The sequence below is a fragment of the Hemitrygon akajei genome, chromosome 10, assembly GCF_048418815.1.
Source record: "Hemitrygon akajei chromosome 10, sHemAka1.3, whole genome shotgun sequence".
Lineage (NCBI taxonomy): Eukaryota > Metazoa > Chordata > Chondrichthyes > Myliobatiformes > Dasyatidae > Hemitrygon > Hemitrygon akajei.
This window is the reverse complement of record NC_133133.1, coordinates 73,637,727-73,662,792: the sequence shown is the minus strand read 5'-3', so window position 1 is coordinate 73,662,792 and position 25,066 is coordinate 73,637,727. Positions and strand designations below refer to the sequence as shown.

The following is a 25,066-nucleotide window of genomic DNA, read 5'->3' as shown; positions in this document are numbered from 1 at the left end:
CTCTCCCCAGATTCTACCATTCACCTACACACTAAAGACAATATACAGTGATTAATTAACCTCCTCCTATTCCATATGGCTTTGGAATACAAGAAGAAATAAAAGCACACAAGGGAAACTCACATGACTTTAAGGTGACCATGTAAACTCCACAGACAGCATCTGATGTTGGCTGAGGCAGCAACTCCATTAGCTATGTCTCTGCGCTAATCAATCTGAATTGTCCTAGATTCATGGTTTTAATTTCCCTCTTCATAACAAATCCTGCAGTATAGGCCTATAGCCAATGCCTTGTCACCTCACAAAATCCTGTTTATCATGGTAGAAATTATCTTCAACTATTTAAAATTATCACCTCTCTAGAGGTACACTTTTATGGGATATTGATGCTGCAGGTATTGCCCATCATGAGACACGTGTCACTATCTCGTTTAACAGGTCAGATGTGGCTTGTGTAACTGGTACAAATCCAAATCCGAAACTGAAGTCATTCAGGAGAAATTTAAATGAGTATTGGCTCCAAATGTGCAGCATTTTTTTCTAAAGTAAATCACCTTAGTAATGAAGGAGAATGGTAGTTTTGAGCACAAATGGTCAGTAGGGGGGCTGTTATATATAAATGAGCTTTGGAGTGTTTATCTGCACAAGTGCCTTGTTAGTACACATCAATACAACTGTCTCTACCTTACAGTAGCAAGTGCAGTGTGCAAAGCTTCTGTTAACACTCTCTATTTAGTCTTACCTGCAGGAGACCATCCAGGGTCCCCTTGTAAGCAACACGATTCCCCAAGACCACTTTCTGGTTCATCATGCGAGTCCGCACAACATCGACAGGATTGGAGGCCAAGGCACCAGCCAAACCACAGGTGAAGCTCGAGCTGGAAGAGCAACAAACAGGAAATTGGAAAGGTATGACATACTTAGGTCCTTGAGCCTCTACCACTCAATTAGTAGTGGCTGACTGGCAATTGCACTTTTTTTGAAGAATAACCCACATATTAAAATTTATTCATTTTATTTTATTCAGAGATACAGCGTGGAATAGACCCCTCTGGCTCAGCAACCCAGCTATTTAACCCTAGTCTACTCGAAGGACAAATTACAATGACCAATTAATCAAGTAACCAGTAAGTGTTCGGACTGTGGGAGGAAACCAGAGCACCAAAACACATGTGCACACAAGAAGCAATGTACAAACTTGCTTACAGAGGACGCTGGAAGTGAGCTCTAAACTCCCAAGCTGTAATAGCACTGCACTAACCGCTACACTACTGTGCAATGTTCCCTCCAATGTGTGCGTGCACACATCTTTTGCTGTTAGCGCAAAAAGGAATTAAAAATGTGCATACAAGGCTGTCTCCCTCCACCTCGTTGCTATATTAAGTATATTTCATGATCATACACAATCACATTTCCTTTTCTGGTTTCCGATGCAGACGGTGTTAACAACATGGAGTTTGCAATGATTTGTCAGCAGATTCTAGAACTGGCTTATTTATGTTGTTTTTATTGAAGAAATTATCGATTCACTATGTTGAATTCCAAAGAAGCAAGGGGCATGAAACACAAAAAAACTGCTAGTTCATTTAAAGCAGAATGGCTTATACAGTAGAAATAGCTAAACTGAAGGCTCCTGAGGTCAGGAACATACCGCTACGAGAATTATTTATGTATAATACAGAAACTGGTGTTGCCTGTGTATACTGTCACGATGCAAAAGTTGCTGAAGAATTTGCAAGTGAGAAGAAATGGAGTGATATTTGGAAACTTGACTTTTTAAAAGCATAATTGAGCAAGCAAATCACATATGCAAAAGTGAGAAAATCCTTTATTACCCACTGCAAACCTGTTGCATATGTTTTGTGCAGATGAGCGAGAGCAAAATGATCAAACCCAGAGGAGAACAAATTTCTTATTGACAGTTTTACTAGCTGTTAAAATGAGTATGTCTGAATATATATGAGGGGTGATTGATAAGTTTGTGGCCTAAAGAGATGAGGTTTTCTAAAATTGATTCCTTCTACCTTAGGCCACAAACTTATCAATCACCCCTCATAATTCAGTGCTCACATGTCACTGGGCAAAAAATTACACAGCACAAGGTTTTTGCACACACTGGACGTTATAAATTATAGGGAACATTGCTACTATGGCACCCAAATTCACAACTGGAGGCAAAAGTCAAGTCATACGGCTAATGGATATCATCTACCTATCAATCCCATTTACCCAAAGCCATCTAATGAATGGGTGATTCAACTACTTTATCTTGTTAGCAAATATACATTCTCTGGAGAATAAGATTGAGGACCTAAGAGCAAGATTGCTATAACAGAGGGAAATAAGGGATTGCCACATTCTGTGTTTCACAGAGACATGGCTCTCTCTGGACAATCTGGATATGGTGATAAGACCTGAGAGTTTCTTGATCCATTGGAACTTTCCCATATAGTAAACATTGGAGGCTAAAATGTGCTGCCTGAAGGGGTGGTAAAGACAGATACTCTGACAATATTTCAGAAGCATCTCAAAAGAGCATTAATTCCCAAGGTACAGAAAGCTACAGGTCTAATAAGAGTAAATGGGAATAGTGTGGGTAAGTACAATAGGCAACAAGGATAATGCGAGGTTGAAGATGTGATTCTGGGCTGCATGACTCCCTAATGCATGACATTCTACATCATTATCCCAGTAATTTTTGGATACGGTAAATAATTGTTGATCCAACACAAATGCTTATAGAACCATTCTGGTCCAATCCTGCCAACTGATGTAGCTGCCTGCTACCCCTTGTTCCAGTTTAGCCAATCTCTTTGCTCAGTCAACAACTGCTCCCAGGTGTTACAACTCTTCAACCATTGAGGACCAGGTTTACACTCCCATTGTTGCAAGAGACCTATTTTTGGGCAGTTTATTCTGATAACTTCCCATTCTTTGGTTATGCAAAATTAACTCAGTACAGTAAGGCTGGACAGGATAGACTAGACTTTTTTTTCCTCCCAAGGCCACATTTCTATGAACAGCATTCTTCACTATCCTAGTACTATTTATTAAAATGAAACAGGACAGAAAAACCTTCGGGAGGATTAAAAGGGTGAGGGCATAGATAATGAATGCAAGGATCCAGGGAATTACTCAGGAACAGAGCACATTGCTGGTACATGTCCAAGGATCCCTGAAAGCAGCAGTACAGGCAGATAGAGTTGTGAAGACTTGTGGGAAAGTAGTCTTCACTAGCCAGAGCATACAATGTAAAAGCAGAACAGCAATGGTACGACCATATAAAACACTAGTTAGAGCAGTGTTGTAAAACTGCGCAGTTCTGGTCTCCAGATTGTGGGAAGAATGCAAATGGACTAAAGAGGGTGCAGAAGAGATTCACCATTATATTGCCTGGGATGGAGGATTTCAGCTATGATGAGAGGTTGAATTAGGCTCCAAGATTTAGGTCATAAGACAATACTACCGATAAATCTTTGGTGCATATAATTATTCAAGTAGATTATAGAAGTAGTACTCTCAAAATAAACTGATACAAATGATTTACTGGAGTGTTAATTATTAAGCACCAGTGTTGGATTCAAAATTCATCAGTGTAGTGTTTAACGGCTTCAGTCAGCAAAGTTTGCATGCAATCAATGGTACATTGGTTGGGATATACAGACGGTAGGGAAACAGAGGCAATGGAAGAATGTTCAGGGACTACATGTAGGCCCCAATGTTGCCAACACTGGTAACCTCCACCATTTTATCCAGGCTTGTATCAGATTATCGTGTCTACACATAAACTGCAGTGACTCATCCCCATTAGTTGATTTTGGAAGCTCATAGGTTAAAAACAGGACAGACTCCTCAGGAGGCTTTAAACGTTACATCTAGCTGAAAATGAGGTGTTCTAAATCATTTTCTACATAAATAGTGAAATATTTTAGGGGAAATTTCATGAAAGTTCATCAGCATCAATTTTTGGACTTATACGACATTTGGGAGCATTGTTAATTTCGAGTAGTATTTGGTTCTCCTTGCAATCTGGCTTGATTAAAGTTTACAAACACCAAATCCAACAAAGAGACAGGATTGCTTCTGAACTTCTGGGTTTGCTGACCTTTTCCAAGACTCAGCTGTATCAATCTGGATGATGATCTATTTGACCAACATGGAATGAAGTTAAGCAGCTACCCCGACAGAGCACTTGTTAGATTAGGTTAGTCAATGCAATTCAGAGATTCCTTTAACGAACAAATCTCCAAAAGATATTTTTTCCAGGGAATTTCAATTTGCCTTGTCTTGTGCGCAGTTCCAGTTGAAGAATGTGATCACGCTGGAGAGAGTACTAGGAAGATTCGCTTGGATTGGAGGACTTCAGTTATAAGGCGAGATTGGATAGGGTGGTCTTGTTTTCCTTGGAGTACAGGGTGCTGACAGTTGACCCAACAGAGGTACAGGTGGCCCCCGTTTTCCGAATGTTCGCTTTACAACAGCTCGCTGTTACGAAAGACCTACATTAATACCTGCTTTCACTAACCAAAGAGGATTTTTGCTTTTAAGAAAAAAAAACGTCCGCTTTATACGTGTGTTTACCCCCGAGAAAGACTACAATGACAGTGAAACCTTGTGCGGGCAGTTGTTTGCACATGCACGTACGTGCGTACGTATGCGTGCACACGTGTAGGCATGTACGTGCACCTGCGTGTACATACCAATTTTTTTTCTCCAAATCGATTTTGGCTCGCTGTCTTCCAGAGTTTGATAAGTGAAACTACGCCGTACATACAATAGTTCTACTTTATATAGGCTGTGCATTTATCATGTCATTCCTGCTTTTACTATGTGTTAGTGTTATTTTAGGTTTTACGTGTTAATTGGTTTGATTTAGTAGGTTATTGTTTGGGTCTGGGAATGCTCAAAGATTTTTCCCATATGAATAAATGGTAATTGCTTCTTCGCTTTCCGACATTTCGATTTACAAACGGTTTCATAGGAACGCTCTACCTTCGGATTGCGGGGGAAACCTGTACATAAAATTATGAGACGTAGATGGAGCAAATAGTCAATAGTCTTTTTTCCCTCTGGTAGGGGTATCAAAAACAAGAGAACATAGGTTTAAGATGAGAGGGAGAAGTTATAAAAAGGAACTCAGGGGTATGTTATTTTCATATACACAATGTGGTTGACATTGGGAACTCATTGCCAGAGGAGGTGGTGGTTACAATTACAACCTTCAAGAGTCATTTGGTGAAGCACATGAACAGTATAGGCAAGGCATAGAAGGATGCAGACTTAATGTGGGAAATGGGATTAGTTAAAATAGTTGGCATTGAGGTGCTATGCAACACTAATTCTAAACAACCAAAATGAGGAGCATTATTTATTCATTTAAATTTCTGAAAAATGCTGTTCAGTGGATGAAACTATTTTCACTTCACTTCTTTTCTCTTGACCCTTACTCCACATCTCCCAAGCCTATATATCCCTTAAAATTACCTTGGAATGATTGGTCGAGGTTAAAAATTTCTACAGCAATGCAAATAATTGTTGAAGAAACTTACAGGAAGTGTGTGTAAACTGTATCTCCCATGAAGCCAGACAAAATGATGTACTTTTTCGTAACATCATACACGGGTAACTCCACACCCACAACAATGGCTGCTCGCTGGGCAGTGAGGCTGACACCCTGTATATCACACAAGAAAAAATCCAAAGAGCAATCACAGCTTACAATACAAACAAGTAAATGTTTTACTCAAATGCAGAAGAACTCAGCAGCATCTGTTGAAAGAGAAACCAGTTATCATTTTACATCAAAGACCCTTCAACACAACTAACAAAGCACGTCTAAGTGGCAGGGAAGATGGGAGAGGACAATGGGTGAAGCGAAGCAAACATTTATCAGAGGGAGAAATGAAGTAGCCATTAAACGCTCAGTTAGTTAAGTTTCTTTGTATGTGAAATGTATTGGTAATATTGTGAAATCTAGCTGATGTTTTAGTTTGTCTTGCTGAAACGATGCCTGAATATATAATGGAAATCTAAAGATGCAGTCAGGAACGACAAGCACAAATGGCTAGTCCTGGCAATTCAAATACTTTTTGTTTAGAGGCTTAAATTTTGTCACAGCACATTCCAGACTCTGACACAGTCTGGGTAAAAAAAATTCCCTCGAGACCCTTCTCTCACTGAATAGCTTTGGCCTCTTGTCTTTACACTCCCCATATGAGAAAAAAGATTTTTATTATCTACATTAGCTATGCCATTTATTATTTTATATACCTCTATTAGGTTAACCCTCAGCTTTCCCTGCAACAGGGACAACAGACTCAGCCAATCCAGTGGTATAAATGAAACGTTCCAATCCAGGAAACCTGGTCAATTTGCTCCATATTATTTCCAATGCAATTATATCCTCCATATAAAATGGCAAATGGAACTGGACAGGAAACTCCTGACGAGGAGTCAAAAATATTTTTGTAAAGCTGTAACCATGCCAACTCAGCTCTTGTATTCTATGTCACTTTCTGAGATCTGTGAACATACCTAATTCACTGTCCATCAACATTCTCTAGAGCCCTTCTTTCACTTGCCTTTCCAAAATGCATCATCTTCCATTTGTCAGGATTAAGTTCCATAAGCCATTACTCTATTACTCTGCTCAACACCACCACCAATTTTGATGTCATCTGCAAGATTACTAATCAAACCCTGAATGTATGATGGTGATTGCCACAGAAACTGTTACCGTGGAGCAACCTCTGGGTGATGGTGAATTAAGCAAAGAGAATGGGTTTGTGGGGGGGGTAAGACAGCAGCTTCCATCAGATGTAGCAGAGTTGATGAACTGAACTGAAAACACATACAATGCTTCACATCTCAGAACTGCACCAATTCTGCCTCCTCCCAGCCTTGTTAAACATCTCTTCTCACCAAGTTGTGGACAATTCACTTGCGGAGTTGTGTTATGTTCCTGACAGACCAGCAAGTAGCAGCAGGGACAGCAGGAGTTCTCATCAGGCTCCCGGCCCAGCATGGACTAAGCAAGGATCTGCACTTACTTCCCAGCATAACAGTACTAGCAAAGAGTAAAAGTTAGAGAACTCACTATCAGTGGCAATTCCATTCACTCTCTCATACCTAAAATACATCCAGAGGACAAAGTGAGGTATCAGGGTTTATATCCCCAGTCTGAGGAAATAGGCAGTTAGATTAATATATCCCATGCCCATCATCTTTCCTTTCCACATCAGCTAATTTCAAAACAAAAAGCCTTGCGCTTATATACCACCTTTTGTGTTCACATCAGGATTTTCCACTTAATGAATTACTTTTAAAGCGCAGTCACTGTTCCAATACGCAGTCATATTCAGCACAGCCACCTCCTACCAGTTAAGTGTGATAATGACTAGAAGTGTGATAATGGCTGAACCTGATGGAAATTGCCAATGTTTTCAGAACTACTGTAATCTATCTATAAGTGTAGTTAAATACAGAATAAATGCAAAAGCCCTAAATGCATTGGTCAAACTCTAGCTACTTGTGATAAAGTATTTGCATCCCTACAGGACTCCAACAGCAGATCAGGAGTTCACTGGATTTCCTTGCTGTTCTAAGACCATAAGATACAGGAGCAGAATTAGGCCATTTGGCCCAAGTCTGATCCACCATTTCATCATACCTGATCTAATTTTCCTCTCAGCCCCAATTTCTTGCCTTCCCCCATATCCCTTCATGTCCTGACCAATCAAGAATCTATCAACCACCATCTTAAATGTACATAAAGGCTTGGTCTCCACAGGTACTTGTGGCAATGAATTCCAATTAATTATGTCAGTCTACTCACTTGGCTGGAGAGCTTACAGCAGAACAGTTAGGTAAGCAAACGCTGAAGAGGTTGCACAGGAGACTCACCACGATGCTTCTTGCATTGAGGCAAAACAATTATAAAGTGAGATTGAATAGGCTGAGTTTGTTTTAACTGGGGAGAGGGATGTCTTGATAGAGTTAGATAAAATTATGAGGAAGTTAGATAAGGTAGTAGATAATAAATTTTTTTTCCAAGGTGGTGCTTTAAAACTGGATAGGTTTAAGGTGGGATGAAGAAGGTTTAAAGGAAATTGAATCACAAAGAGTAGTTAAAGAATGGAATTCCTGCCTGTGGCCATCAAACTTTACAACTCCTCCCTCGGAGTGTCAGACACCCTGAGCCAATAGGCTGGTCCTGGACTTATTTCCACTTGGCATAATTTACTTATTATTAATTAATTATTTCTGGTTTTTCTTTGCTATATTTCTACCTATTCTTGGTTGGTGCGACTATAACGAAACCCAATTTCCCTCGGGATCAATAAAGTATGTCTGTCTGTCTGAATACACTGCCAGAAGAGGTGGCAGAGGCAGTTAACTTCACAATATTTAAGAAGCATCTAGACAAGTGCTTGAATTGTCAGGGAATAGAGAGCTAGAAATCTAATGTGGGTAAATGGGATGATGGCAGTTAGGTACAAATGGGCAACATGGAGATAAGGCGAGCTGAAGGGTCTTTTCAATGTTATACAGCTTCATGATACACACCAAGGCCAATTATAACCTGAGACCAATCTGCAACTCTTTCTAAATTCTACAATTCACCCATAAACAGGGGGAAATTTACACGGACCAATTTAACTACCAACCTACATATTTACTTTTGGAATTGGGAGGAGACCAAAGCACCCAGAAGAAATCTTACTCTGTATGGGGAGAACATGCAAATGCCACACACACAGAAGCCGTTAGACTCACTGGACCCGTGAGGCAGCAACTTTATTAGCTGCGTCACCATACCGACCAAAGATATTCTTGTCTCCCCTAACTCCTGTCATACTTCACTAGATGCTGGCTACCAGTAGAAAAAAAACTCAGCTTTCACATATACTGATAACCTTTGGTTATACTTTATCACAAGTTCTGCATTCTCTCTAAACTGAAAGACATTTAGCACAGGCTAGAAAGAACATCACATTGTCCTTGAGGTCCACTATGATCTCCTTTCCCTACCTTCAGACTATGCCTGCAACTGGAAAGAGAACTCAGTGAACTAGATGTCTCAAGGCTACCAAAGCCTAAAATTTCTGCTGCTTTTAAATGCTTGGCTTCCCCTCTATTTTTGATGCACGTTCACATGCTACATTCCCACTTGTGCCTCGAAAATGATAATCAACAAAGAGTCGGGCTTTCAGCTCACCATGTTCGTGTTATCAACCCACCAACTAACCCCATTATCAGAACCTGGGCTATCATAAGCTTGAATGTTGTGAGAGTCTCTGCCTCCAGTGCCTTCTCAGACAGTACATTCCAGACTGCAATTACTCCTCCTCAATTCCTTAAGCCTCTTACCCTAACCCTATGTCCTCTAGGTTTTGATATCCCTGCCGTGGAGTAAGTTTTCTTAGTACTACTGTATGTTCCTCAAAATCCTGTACACGTCCATCAAGTTCCCATAGCCTCATCTGTTCAAAACAAAACAAACCCAGCCTACCCAGTTTCTCTTCATAACTGAGACGCTCCATTCCAGATAACACCCTGGTCTGTCTCCTTTGCACCCTCTCCAGTACAATTACTTCCTTCTTAAAGTGTGATAACCAAATGTTACACAGTACTCCAGCTGTGGCCTAACAAACACTTTATAAAATTCTACCATAACCTCATGCTCTTATATTTTGTAAACAGGTATCCTATTAATCTTTTACAATGTTCTAATCTACCCATGTTGCCACCTACAGGGATACCTGGACTTGTACAGGGTGCCTCAATTCTCCCCAAGGTGCTGTCATTCACGTGTATGTATAACCCTATTAGTCCTCCAAATGTGCATCAGCATACACTTATCAGCATTAAATTCCATCTGACATTGCTCTGCCCATTTTAGCATTGATGAATATCACCCTGTAATCTACAACTATCTCCGTCACTATCAACAACGCAATTGATTGGTAGTGGATACTATGTTGGCGACACTTGCAGGCTTGCCGGAAGAACAATCCTTGCTGAATTGATGTGAAATAAACAACGTATTTTGTGCATGATTCGATGAACATATGAGAAATAAAGCTAATCTCTTTAGTAATCTTTTAGATTTCATTTAATCAGCAAACAATTATTAGAATTACAGCAAACATCTCAATTATTGAACACCTCAAACCTGTTCCACCATTTTGTAGTTCTCTATGACCCAGATCACCTTTGCCCTATAGCCTTTGTTTAAAAATCTATCAATGTCTAAAATCAATAATTGACCTGACATCACTTTCATCTCTGTGCACCAAAAGTGACCATTTCAGAAAAGAAACAGATTTCTTGGAACTATCAGTGAGCAGCTGTAGCTGTGTACCTTATCCTAACATAAATCAGTTTCAGGAAAGCAGAGAAGTGGATGAACAACTGCAAAGACATTTCTGGTATAGTGACCACTGAATACTTACTCTCCATAAGCCCCTGGTACCTTCTTGCTGGTAGATATTAATGAAATTACCAATCATACTTCCCTGACAAAGCTCACTTCGTGCTTGCATGCGTATCTGAAAAAGAGATTAAAGAAATAAAAATTCACACTTGCTGCAGCAATCACGAAGAGCATTAGAATTAGGGGTTGTTTGCAACAGCTTAGTTTATAAAGAGCATTCATTCCTTAATAATGTATTTCAGTAGTCTGCCTTATGTGAAATTTAGGATTTCTTAGATCTCAGAAAATAATAGCATGAGTGGGTAAGATGGTGAAAAATGCCTGGCTTCATCAGCAGAGGCATAACAGCTGTGACAACATGTTCAACTTGTTATGAGTGATGAACAGACCTGATGGAAATGGGGTGCAGAGTTAACCATCCCCCCCCCCAAAGAACCACAAACTATTACTGTTGCTATGCTGCTCATGAGAGAGAGGGATAAAGCCCAGGCAAGAACATCTGCTACAGATAAGAGGGGGAGAGAGACTGTTGATTTACTGTATTTTGTCTCTTCCTGGATTATTTACCTTCCACTACAAGGACTTTACTTTGCTCGTTAATATTCCTCAGGAGATAGCAGGAGTGGCCTGATTTGATGGACACAGTCATTCAGAGTTGATAGATAGCTGAGACCCCGTGAGTGGGGATAAAGGACAGATCTGGAGAGACACCCTTCAGACACATCAGTGGACAATGACTGAGTGTTGGGAACCCACAGAAAGGTGGGGGCTTCGGAGACCGAATCAGGAGATTGGTCAGTAAAGCTCACAGTGTTACAGCAGGGCTGGTGGGGACTTGTGTGTGTGTCCACTCATGCCAGAGTGATGAGTCCACCACAGAAGAACGGTCTAGCTGAAGAACAGAGGGGTCATAACTGAATGACCACAACGATATGACGGATTAAGAAAGCAACGGAAGGTTTGCCTGCTGTAGCTGTTACCTCTCGCTCTCTCTCTCTCTCTCTCCAACGATTTCAACACAACCATAACCACCTCAGCATTTATGAACTGAACCCTATACTTTCCTATGACAATTCATTTACCCCTAGACATCGATAGAGCTTGTTTATTATTGATTATTATTATTCCTACACTTTTAGGTTTATTACTGCTAACTTGTTTTATATGTATATTTGCATTTTTGATATTGTATTGTGTAGTTTACTAACGAACACCTTTAGTTTGGTACCACCAGACTCCAACGGATTCTTCTTTCTCTGCTGGTCAGACACCCAGTAACAAACTTTATAAAAAGTTGATAAAGTGCACTTGGAATATTGTATAAACTTTAGGAAGGATATGATTATATTGGAGATGGTGCAAAGGAAATTCACCGGACCGGATCAACGGGGTTTGTCTTCTCTGGAGAAGTCTGAGGGGTGACCGGATAGAGGTTAATAAAATGAGGAGCATAAGGTAGATAGTAAAAATATTTTCCTGATGGTGAGGGTGTCAAAGACAAGAGGGTATAGGTTTAAGCTAGAATGTAAGAGTTTTAGAGAGGATCTGAAGTGGATTTTTTCTACAGAAGTGGTTGGACTTTGAAATGCACTGAATCAGAAGGCATAGAAGGCTACGGATCTATGATCATAGCAACTCCTCAATACCCGAAGCCTGGACTGACACCTTGCCCTATTGTCCTGTTTATTATTTATTGTAATGCCTGCACTGTTTTTGTGCACTTTATGCAGTCCAGTGTAGGTCTGTAGTCTAGTGTAGCTTTCCCTGTGTTTTTTTTATTACGTAGTTCAGTCTAGCTTTTTGTACTGCGTCATGTAACACAATGGTCCTGAAAAACGTCTCATTTTTACTATGTATTGTACCAGCAGTTATGGTCGAAATTACAATAAAAGTGACTTGACTTTCTAAAGAAACTGCAAAATGCAGCTCAGATCCTTCCTCAACCATTCCATCAAGACAATAAAGAAGCGAGGAGTTCTGGGAGTTCAATAATGGAATATTAAACTTTTCACAAAGATGATCGTACTCACTCTCCACTCACCTGCAACATTTACTGGCTTGCAAAAAGATGAACTGGAAAAAGCAATGTAGACTAAACCTTAATAATGTTGAAAGAACTATGGACAGGTACTGAAAGATCAGCTGCACTAGAGACCAGTGAATATAGAGATGATATTGCCTATCAACAGGAAGGCAATGATTAGGGTCTCTTGTGGGAGCTCAATTTGGAATAAAGAGGCCCTGAGAGTCAGAGGTATATAGGACAAAACTGTCTGTGATGGTCCTCAACTACATAGTAACAATAATCCTACATTAATCCTATTTTCTTTTCTTTTCCCACATTCTCAGCAGCTCCTGAGGTTCTACCACTCACCCACACACTATGGGCAAATTACAACGGCGAATTAATCCACACATTTTTGGGACGTGGGAAGAAACCAGAGGACTCAGAGGAAACCCACACTCTCACGACAAGAATATGTAAACTCTACACAGATAGTACTGGAAGTCTGGATTGAATCTGGGTCTCTGGCACTATCAAGCAGCAGTTCTACTAGCTGCACCAATGTGTCATTTTAGATCTAATTTCTTTAGCTGTTTATCCAGCATCATCGTTGGAGTTATCCTGTGAATCTTTTCTAGGGCTGGCTTTGGAGGTCAGGCAGTATGGTGTGTGGTAGCTTGAGTTGTTTCACAGAAGCACTTTCCAGCATTCAATAATCACATAAACTTCTCAACTCATAGAAAAAAGGACAGATTCACCCAAACATGTTAATTAGAACATATTATTAAAACATTACCACTGTACCTTTAAAACATCTGTAGGGTTGGCTATCGAGGATGAAATTACTCCAGCAAGAATCCCACAAAAAACATTTACAAGCAGAGTCTCATCTGTAAATTGAGTGCATGAGTGGAAAGGCAAGACAAAAATAGAAAACTTAGAATTTAAAAATAATAAATTGCATAAACATTAACAGGCTCAAGAGAATAAGCACTCTTAAGTATCACACTAGCTACAATGCTGAATGACTGCTTTTGGAAGAAAGTTAGGGATGCACAATAGATTTGGCTATATTTAATGTGCCCAGGTTAATGTATAGGATTGGGGTAAAATGTAACATACTTCAAGGCCATGAGAAGGCTGGTGAATTAATTAAGATTTTTACAGAAAACAAAATGTTTGGCTCCATGTTCTATCATTCTACTCAATCACAAAACCAAGTAGTATCACTCTATTGGAAAAAAATAGCAAAAATTCAAACTGTTGGTGGAACTTAGCTAGTCATGCAGCATCCAGGGAGGCAAAAGGATGGTTGACATTTTACACTGAGATCATGCATCAAATATTGTCTGACCCATTGAGTTCTTCTAGCAGTTTGTTTCCTTATTCCAGATTCCAGTGCCAGTCACAGAATGATGTGGTTCTGAATAACCTTCTTGACTCATTATCAAGGGATCAAATGTTACTTGACTGGTCTCCAGTCAGGACGTCAAGTCTCTGTATCACAAACCTGGCTCCTGGTTTTCAATTCTTAATTAATAGGATTTTATACATAGCTTTCATCCGGTCAAGATGGTGCCTGCCTCCAACTCTCTTTTGGTCAACATCTTTTCGATAGATCATGAAACCATATATTTTACTTCTTTTATGTCTTTTTACATTTGCTTTTCATTTTGAATGTGATTCTGGAACTTTTGAAGCCTGTGATCTGCAGATCAATGAAGATCATTTGGGTATTTCGGTGCTCTGCAGTCTCCAAGAGGATTCCGGGAGTCAGAGGTAGCATGCGCAAACCTTATGGTGAGAAGGCTGCAGGACGGGGTGTGAGCTGATGTTCGACTCCGTTCGCCGACTAAAACTTCTATTGTTTCCCAATTAAAGCAACAAAGGAGATTGAATCACCAAGGCGAATCCAGAAGATGTGCACCGGCTGCCTGCCTTTTTACTACCGGTGAGATCGCTCTGCTGCTGGAGAGGGGAGACCTTTTAATTGCTAGTGGGATCGCTCTGCTGCCAGACAGTGAGAAAAGCCTGCTGCTGTGCCCGGAGAAAGTCACACAGGATTTCAGTGTTTTGGATGTGGACTTGGACTACAGACTCCTCCCCCCACCCCACCCCAGTCTTATAGACTTTTATATTCTATTTTTTCTAGACCTTTCTCATTATTTTGTGTGCAGGGCAGGGGGATTTGGGGTTGATGATCATATAGCCGTTCCTTTCTTTCTTGGCTTTGTGGCTATCTGGAGAAGAAGAACTTCAGAATTGTATACTTTAATAATAAATGAACCTTCTATAGCTTTGCTGGCATTCACTGCCAATCTATTCATAACCACCCTTGAGTTGTTTGAACACTTGAAAAACCTAGTTAAGGCACCCTCAGAGTAATTGACAACTGAGTTCCAGACTTTAGAATGGGTACTGTGCTCCCAAGTCAGGATGGAAATTGAAGGGTAATTTGTAGGCTGTGGCATTTTTTTTTAAAATGTGTCCACTATCTGTGTGTGAGAAATGATGCTATCCATTTAATTCTTCTCTATCAATTCCCATTGATTTTCTTTTCAACCAGCTCTTCTTGGTGTCATACTTGGACAAAGGCTGCCTTGTAAGTTTAGTCAATTAGTTCCCACCTCTCCTCTGGAACTCAGCACTCATTAGAACCTTGACTGCAAGAGATCTTGAGTCAAGGGGGACACATATTGAAAATTAGAGAAATACTCAACAGGTTGGGCAGTGTTTTTGGGGCGAAAAAAAAGCAAACCTTTCAGGTTAACAATCTTTTTCAGAATGCATGTAATGGAAGGTCACTGAGGCTGATCAACTCGCTGAGCATTTCCAGCACTTGATATTTTAATTTCAGATCCTTAATTTCAGATTTCATGCATCTGCGGGATTTTATTTTTCTTTTTTAAAAAAAAAATTGGTAAGCAGTACTGGTGAAATCCTAAGTCATGAATGAGCACATTATTGGCAACTGTCACTTGACCGTGCTATTAATAATGGTGTCCAACTTATTCACTGTCCAGCTTTCTAACATCGCACTGAAATTGAAGAATAGTTTTTGAGTAAGTTAAACTTCTAACCAATATTCTTTGCTTAGCTTCACGTTGAAAAATGGGAGGAAGTCATTAGCTCTTAATGTAAATGAAAAGCTATAAACAGACTCAAGTTCAAAGGACAGCTTTGCAAACAAAAGGCACTGTCTGTATAACGCAGGATGCTGGCCCACAGCATAGGGCTAGCTGCTCGAGAGTTAACAGGGTTATGTCAATTGGGTGTGTTTCAAACTGCCTAAGTTATTTCAAAGCTCAAAATTCAAAGTAAAATTTATTTTCAGAGTACATACATGTCACTACATACATCTGAGATTTCCTTTTCTCCTGGCATACTTAGCAAATCTATAGAACAGTAACTATAAACATCAGGAACTATTAACTGTAAATAAACTGTGCAAATACAGATATAAATAAATAGCAATAAATAACCAGCAGGCAATATCAATATAACAGGGTCCTTAAGTAAATGTAGTTATCCCCTTTTGTTCAAGAGCCTGATGGTTGAGGGGTAGTAACTGTTCTTGAACCTGGTAATGCGAGTTCTGAGGCATCGGTACCTCCTACCTGATGGCAGCAGTGAGAAAAAAGCATGGCCTGGGTGGTGAGGATCTTTGATGATGGATGCTGCTTTTCTAGGACAACATTTCATGTAAATATGCTCAATGTCCGGGGGGGGGTTTACTGTGAGTTACTGGGACAAATCCACTACCTTTTGCAGGATTTTCCACTCAAAGGCATTGGTGTTCCCATACCAGGCCATAATGGAGCCAATCAGCTCATTCTCCACCGCACATCTTTAGAAATTTGCTACGGTTTTCAATGACATGCTAAACCTCCACAGACTCCTGAGGAAGTAGAGGCAGCGTTGTGCTTTCTTTGCAATAACACTTATACGATGGGTCCTCTGAGATAGTAACACCCAGGAATTTAAAGTTACTGACCCTCTCCACCTCTGATGATTATTGGCTCATGGACCTCTCCTGAAGTCTACAATCAGTTCCTTGATATGACATTGAATGAGAGGTTATTGTTAGTGCACCGCTTAGCCAAGTTTTCAATTTCCCTCCTGTATGCTGATTCATTCCCCCCCTTGATACAGCCCATATCTGTGGTGTCGTCAGCAAATTTGTAAATGGTGTTGGAGCTGTACTTAGCCACTTTGTTATTTAGTTCAAGAAAGCTTGTTTGTAGACCAGACTGATACTATTAACCATTGGAAAGTTTGTGTGTTCAGAAACTCAACTTCATAGCATTAATTGTGGGTATAAGATGATAAAACAGAATCAGAGTATCCGGGAACTCTATCCCCAGAGGCTCTTAAAAGGTATCTGGAAAAAGTATCACATCTGTGTGAAGTCACCAATCGAAGTGCCAGAAAAACAAAGTGTAAGAGAGCAATCAGGCTTATTAAGAATGGTTAAGGAACAACGAAAAGAATGACAGAAAGATGGGGTGAATTAGAATCCATTCTCCTGCCTTCAATTTCTGCATTTGATGATTCGTTCATCTACATCTCATTGTCAAGTCTTTGGTAGAGGAATTGCACCTGTGTTTTGGAAATCCTTTGTGTTTTAGAAAACTTTTGTAATTTGGAAATCTTTAAAAAGATAGAAAATCTCAGTTTCAAATGTGTTTTAAGAATTTTATATAGATTTGTATGTATTTCACTAAAAATAAATGAACTACTTCACTAGCTGGAAGTAACTCCTCCTTGATAGGGAGGGAGGACCCACCGCTCAAGTAGTGGATATTAACAGCAAAACTCAATGTGAAGGATAAACAGGAACTAGTCTTTGAAGAGTAGGTGGTTACAGTATAACCTCCCTTTAGTGAGGGTACCTATACCTATTTATAATTGGATAGAGATTAAGATCTTTCTTTGAGTTTAGAACTTCATGATCAGCAAACCCAATACCTTCCATTAGACTGAGAATATACTGAAGGGAAAATAATTAGTCTAATTAGATTTAACTTTTCTAAATGACATTACAAAGCAGGGAAATTGTCTACAGTTGGTTGTAAATGATGTCAGTGTTAGAATGAAACAGCTTGGTTATATGTGAATCTAGCTTTGTTAAAAATGAGACTTAAGATAAAAGAAAGGAAATTTAAAAGGGATTTATATATGTCTCGTAAACATTGCCAGAAGGTATGATGGAATCAGATACGATCACTGCGTTTAATAAATATTTAAACAAGTGCATGAATTGGCATGGCCTCTCAACATACTGCAGGCAAAAGGATTAGTGTAGCAGGGCAAAGGTCAAAATGGACTCAGTAGGTGAAGGACCTAGCAACACAAACAAAATGCTGGTGGAACGCAGCAGGCCAGGCAGCATCTATAGGAAGAAGCACTGTCAATGTTTTGGGCCGAGACCCTTCAGCAGGACTAACTGAAAGAAAAGATAATAAGAGATTTGAAAGTAGGAGGCGGAGGGGGAAATCCAAAATGATAGAAGACAGGAGGGGGTTGGGGTGAAGCTAAGAGTTGGAAAGGTGATTGGCAAGAGGGATACAGAGCTGGAGAGGAGAAAGGATCATGGGATGGGAGAAAGAAGGGGAGGGGAGCACCAGAGGGAGATGGAGAACAGGCAAAGAGTGATGGGCAGAGAGAGAAAGGGGGGGGGAATAAATAAGTCAGGGATGGGGTAAGAAGGGGAGGAGGGGCAGTAATGTACGTTGGAGAAATCAATGCTCATGCCATCAGGTTGGAGGCTACCCAGACTGAATATAAGATGGTCAAATATAAGGTGATGAAGGACCAATTTCTGTGCCTCTATGATCCTAACTAAAATAGCCAGGATGTTATCCAATCCCATGAACTTTACTTAATACAATTTTCTCAACTATTCCTTGCTATTAAGTAGTGAATCAAATTGGTTGGTAGAGATCTCTGGAAGATCCATCCAAAATGGATAATACAAATGTATCAAACAACAACACACACAAAATGCTGGTGGAACACAGCAGGCCAGGCAGCATCTATAGGGAGAAGTGCTGTCGACATTTCGGGCCAAGACCCTTTGTCAGGACTAACTGAAAGATAGTAAGAGATTTGAAAGTAGTGGGGGGAGGGGGAAATGCGTAATGATAGAAGACCGGAGGGGGTGGGATGAAGCTAAGAGCTGGAAAGGTGATTGGCGAAAGTGATACAGAGCTGGAGAAGGGAAAGCATCATGGGACGGGAGGCCTCAGGAGAAAGAAAGGGGGGGGGGGGGCAGCACCAGAGGGAGATGGAGAACAGGCAAACAACTAAATATGTCAGGGATGGGGTAAGAAGGGGAGGAGGGGCATTAACAGAAGTTAGAGAAGTCAATGTTCATGCCAGTGGCCACACATTTTAATTCCACGTCCCATTCCCATTCTGATATGTCTATCCATGGTCTCCTCTATTGTCAAAATGAATCCAAACTCAGGTTGGAGGAACAACACCTTATATACTGGCCCCCCCTTCTCCTGAGGCCTCCTGTCCCATGATCCTTTCCCTTCTCCAGCTCTGTATCACTTTTGCCAATCACCTTTCCAGCTCTTAGCTTCATCCCACCCCCTCCGGTCTTCTCCTATCATTTCGCATTTCCCCCCTCCCCCCACTACTTTCAAATCTCTTACTATCTTTCCTTTCGGTTAGTCCTGATGAAGGGTCTCGGCCCGAAACGTCGACAGTGCTTCTCCCTATAGATGCTGCTTGGCCTGCTGTGTTCCACCAGCATTTTGTGTGTGTTGTTTGAATTTCCAGCATCTGCAGATTTCCTCGTGTTTGTGCTATACAAATGTATCAGCCCAGATTTTGATAGCTACATTCATGTTAAGACACAGTTGACATTCTTGCACCCATTTCATCTCTCAAACTGCTTAACTACTCGCTAGCATTCTGGGTAGCAGATATTGATCTGACCAGATTAATTCCAGGATCACTGAATTCTGTCTATTACTTACTACATGGACTCATAAATAGTACTGTCATGACTTTGCTAAGCTAGACAATATTGCGCCATCTTTCTGCTCCCAGTCACGATCCAAAACCAGGTTCTTGTCAAGTTCTACTGCATTACTGTTCCAACTCAGTCATTAGACTAAATTATTCCTATACACTCAGTGAAGTGTTAGTGTGCTACCATTCAAAGTCACTCTCACAGAAATCTGAGGCCAAGCACTGTTTTTGTACAAACATTAACTGAGAGGAAAACAAAATAACTTGTGTTGTAATTATAGTGTTTTTGGTGCTCTCAGTCATGTCTAAAATTGACTGCTCAAATAGGACCCAAAATCAGCTGTATCGAGGGCCTCACATACATCTTTGTTGAAGATCAAACAGTCAGACAGAAAGGGAATAATCACACTCCAGGAAATAAAATCAAAAGCTCATGGAATTTCATGTGACTTGGATACAGTGAGGAAGCAGCACTGCTATGTTGCTGGTGGGCAGGACAAATTATCATCAAATATTCATGTTAAATAAAACTAACCTTCTGGGCAGCTTACAAACAAGCGTTTCAAACTTTGGTATGTTCCGATTTTGATGGTGCCATAGGATGCCTGCCGCAATAGTGCTGGGCTTATGCTGTATTAGGAAATAAAAACATTATAACACTAGCCTGCATTCAACAAGTCATTATGCTACAGTCACATGTTGGTTCAGCACTAGCTTATCTCCACACCCTCGGTGTCAGTCTTTTCTCCATCTAATCCCCAACTGGTGCATCAATGTTCATAAGTTAAGGAAGAACTTGTTTACAATCCAAATTTTCAGCCTGTTTCTTCATTCTAATCTTGCACCTCTAAAAGTAAAATACTGGAAATACAGAAACGGCTGCAGAGGGTTGCAATCTCAGCCAGCTCCATCATGGGCACTAGCCTCCCCAGCAATGACGACATCTTCAAAAAGCAATGCCTCAAAAGGAGGCATCCATCATTAAGAACACCCTTAACCACTGAGGACATGCCCTCTTCTCTTTATTAGCATCAGAGAGGAGGTACAGGAGTCTGAAGAAAAAGACTCAATGTTTTAGGGACAACAGTTTCTTCTCCTCTTCCATCAGATTTCAGGATGGACAATGAACCAACACATAACAACATATTTTTTGCTCTCTTTTTGCAATACTAATTATATGCAAACATATACATATATATGCAAATTACATACACACATACATATATTTCTTATTGTAATTAATAGTATTTTTATGCATTGTACTGTTGCCACAAAACAACAGACTTAACAACAATTGCTAGTAATATTAAACCTTATTCTGATTCTGAATCTGGATGATGTAGATCTGAAATCAATACGGAAAATATTGGGAATAGTCCAAAACAAGGCTAGACTCTGCTTCTCTCTCCACAAATGAGATGTGGTTTAATGAACATTTCCATCATTTTCTGCTGTTAACAGACAAATACAACAAGTATTCCACCAGATATAGGATCTTGTCCATTTGTATCAATATTATCATTTTATAATGCTGCTTGCATAATTACCTCATGCTTTCATTGAAGGAATAGTAGAGATAGCAGCCAGACGTTGCAATAAACAACATCGCAATTCCACAATAGCATACAGATAGATTGAGCAATTGGCCCAAGACCTGCCAATAGCATTTAAGTGAGGGAAGGACAAGATCATGTACTGGGGTAGTAGGAATGAAAATATCTAAACAGAGTGAGACTGCAAGTAGTTGACATCCTGAGGGTCTAGGTGTTCTAGTTAAAAAATTACAAAAAGTTAACAGGCAAGTCCAACATGCAGCAAAATAAATCGTTTTGGTCTTTATTACGAAGAGACAGGAGTTTAAACATAGACAGGTTTTGAAGAGGGTATTGGTGGGGGCATGCCTGGGCTACTGTGCATTTCTGGGCTCCCTACCCAGAAAAAGGCTAAAGGAAAGTTGAAGGCAGCCCAAAGGAGATTTATCAGACTAATCAAGGGAGGCTGGATACCATGGGCCTCTTTTTCGTGGGGTTTAGAAGAATGAGGGATGACTTTATTCAAACATAAAATTCTAAAGGAGCTTGGTGGAGAAGATGTTGAGATGTTTCCATTAATGGGAGAGTCTAGAACAAGGTAGCATAGTTAAATAAAAATTGGGGCTGATCATTTAAAAGGGAGATTCTCACGATTTCTTCTCTTGGAGGGGAGTGAATCTCTGGATCACCGCAGGTACATTTCTTTCAACCATTAGTGATACCTACAGTTCAAAAAGGCAACATCCATCATCAAACTATCTGGGTCATGCCATCTTCTCACAACTACCATGGGACAGAAAAGTACAAAAGTCTGAGGTTCCACACCACTAGGTTCAACAATTACCTTTTTTCAACCATCTGATTCTTCAACCAATCAGCTCAATCCAAATCACTATAGTTTAGAAACACCTGACTTCCAGTAATTTTCTCCCTTCTTCTTCCCCCTTCTTCCATTTCCCACTCTGGTTCCCTTCTTATCTATTCTCTTCTCCTTATCTGTCTGTCACCTCCCCTTGGTGCCCCTCCTCCTCCCCTTTCTCCTACGATCAATTCTCTTATCGTCAGCTTTTTTAAGCTTACCGTTGCCTGCTTCAGGATTTCTTTCGGTGCTTCTTAGGTTAGACATAATTATAACTGTCGCTCTACAGGATCTGACTGAATAAAGCTAAAATTTCAAAGTTTAAGTCGGGAAGGGGAAAGATTAAAGGCGGACAGAAAGAAACTGAGTCTTACATGTCCACAGGCGGAAGGTGGACTTCAGAGGAGCCACCCTGGGTAAATAGATTAGAGTCTCAAATCAGCTATATTGTTGCTGAATTAACTCAACTAAAAGAAAGATTTCTCCCCTTGGAGGAAAAAATTGACTCTTTGAGCCTTGATCTTAAAGAGGTTAGTCGAAATGCGGCTGATATTTCTTCTCGTTTAGAAAAAGCTCAACAACGGATCGTGGATTTGGAGGCTCGCTCTCGTCGGAACAATATTCGAATTGTTGGATCAAAAGAGAAATCAGAATCCACCAACACACTGGATTATTTTGCTAAAATGTTTCAATCTTTATTTCCAGAGGCTTGCCTACAACCACCGGAGACGGAAATGGCTCATAGAGTTGGTGCTTTAAAATTATCCGATCAAGGTGAAAACAGGCATATTGGTGTGTGTTTTCTTCGTTTTAGAGACAAAGACCGCATTATTAAGCTTGCAAGTAAACAAAGATTGTTTCAATTTCAAAGCTCCGAGATTCGCTTCTTCGAAGATTTTCCACGTGAAATTGTTCAAAAACATTCTGGATTTGCTGCTGTAATGGGTACGGCTTATCAAAGACAGTTGTATCCATCTCTTCAATACCCAGCTAAATTAAGGCTTTTCATCAAAAATTCTGAGGTTCGTATTTTTGAGGACCCAGTTGAAGCATTGCATTTTATTAATTCTCTCCCTGACGAGTCTGAAGTTTGAATGATTTACAACTATTTGATTGTCTCGCAATGTAAGGAGTGATGAAATTGGAAGATTTAATGGGTATAGAAAGTCTTTACCTTAAAGTGTACTCTTACCTCTGAAATAGACTGGTTTGGATGGTTTTAACCTCAGAAGACATAGCGAGGGAACTGTCGAAAGACCGTAGATAACTTTGAACCATCTAGAATTTTTTTTTGTTTGCAGCATTTAAATGAACTAATTGCTTTTTTGCTTCATATGCTTTTGTTAAGAACTTTTAAGTAATTATCTGGGGTTCTTTACGTTTTAAAGATAGATTTGATAATTTAAAGATGGTGACTGTTTTTCTTCTGAGTAAATATTTCAAGAATTCTTTTTCCTTATCTAATATTATAAAGGTTATTTTCAAAACTGAAGGCCATTTCTAACAACTGCTTTTTTCAACTCAACTGTAATCAGCTGTATGTCGACTGTATTAAGATGTATATCCGGAAGAGGGAGACGGAGATTACTCTTTTCATTTTTACCTTTTATTCAGGCAGGTGGAGCTTATAATTACTTTTCATGCATTCTTTGGGGCTTGCGTCAATCGATATCGACTTATTTCTGGGGTTTGTAGGCTGGGTGGGTTTTTTTTCTTCTATTCTTTTTTATCCCCATTATGGAATTTCAGAGCATACGCAAATTATTATTATTGTTGTTTATCTCCGCCATTCTCGACTACCTTATCCTGACATGCGTCTAACTACTTTTTGAATATACAAAGTCTCATGATGATATTTAAACAGTTAAATGTTTTAAGTTGAAATGTCCGTGGTTGGAATCATTCTATTAAGAAAACATTTAAAACTATTAACCGAATCCAACCCAATATAATCTTTGCACAAGAGACGCATATCTGGTTATGTGATAAAAATCAATTTTTTTTAATTTTGGAAGGATCTTCAATTTCATGCAAATTCTCAAAGTAAAATTAGAGGTGTTTCCATTTTTATTGATTCCAATATTCTTTTTAACCAGGAGGATATTATAGCTGATATTAATGGTAGATTTTTGATTGTCAAAGGAACAATTTACAACAGGAAAATGGTTTTGGTTAATATATATGGACCAAATGTTGATGATCCCTCATTCTTTAAAGCTGTTTTTGCTCTATTACCTGATCTGAATGAATATACCGTAGATTCCGGACTACAGAGCGCACCTGATTAAAAGCCGCTGGCTCTAATTTTAGAAATAAAATCAATTTTTTACTTGTAAAGGCCGCACCGGATTTTAGGCCGCACCGGATTTTCGGCCGCAGGTGTCCCACGTTGTAATATGAGATATTTACACAGAAAGATATTACACGTGAGGATTTTTTAACTTTTAATTAAATCCATATGGTAACAAAAACAAATACATATTGCAAATGCTTTTTTTCGAACCGTGCCCGTAACGCGGCTACTTTTAAATATACGTTGCGTATACTTCTTTACTGAACAACATTCCAATATCTCCTAACGACTGGTAAAAAATATATATACTGCAGCCTACCAGGAAAAGTTATTGATCGCCTTTAACTTAAAAGCAGCGTTTTCGCTCCGCCGCTCGACCCCCTTCTTTCCGTTTATCGCAAACGGCATTTTTCCCACAAGACGCGGCGAAACCGGGTGTGACGTCATAGCATCCCGCGATGTAGTACAGAAAACAAATATAGTTAAAACTCTTCTAACTTTAACTAGAAAATGAATTACTAAGCGAAAATATTATAAACTAAATAACTGCCATAAGGCAGCACAATGCTTCGAGTGTTTTCCATGTTGATGAGGGTGAGTACAAATGACTGATTTACAATAATTTAATTGTGAAAGTGCGCTTGATTTATCGTACAATTTCATTGGACCTCTGTGAACTACTCATCAATTTTATTGGTCTACTGTTACGAGGCAAAATGTTTACGAGGCGGCATGAAAAAAAAAATGCATTAGCCGCTCCGTATTAAAGGCCGCAAAGTTCAAAGCTGTTCAAAATGTGGGAAAAAAGTAGCGGCTTAAAATCCGGAATCTACGGTATGTTATTAATGGGTGGTGATTTTAACACTTGTTTAAATCCTTTAACAGTTCTCATCCAAACATCAACTCCCTAATCGTTCTGCATCACTTATTAATTCCTTTTTAATTGATTATGCCTTAC

General features: G+C 39.7%; 1 protein-coding gene across 1 annotated transcript in view; it reads right to left on the bottom strand.

Moving 5' to 3' along the window:
* The window catches only part of slc25a14 (solute carrier family 25 member 14), a 55,403-nt gene that overhangs the window by 6,185 nt on the left and 24,152 nt on the right, over positions 1–25,066 (bottom strand). Inside the window, exons 3-7 of the mRNA XM_073058467.1 lie at positions 19,960–20,054; positions 13,245–13,330; positions 10,455–10,550; positions 5,550–5,674; positions 743–878 (exon numbers count right to left, since the gene is read on the bottom strand). Coding sequence (XP_072914568.1) covers positions 743–878; positions 5,550–5,674; positions 10,455–10,550; positions 13,245–13,330; positions 19,960–20,054 — 538 coding nt within the window. The remainder of the gene's footprint in view (positions 1–742; positions 879–5,549; positions 5,675–10,454; positions 10,551–13,244; positions 13,331–19,959; positions 20,055–25,066) is intronic.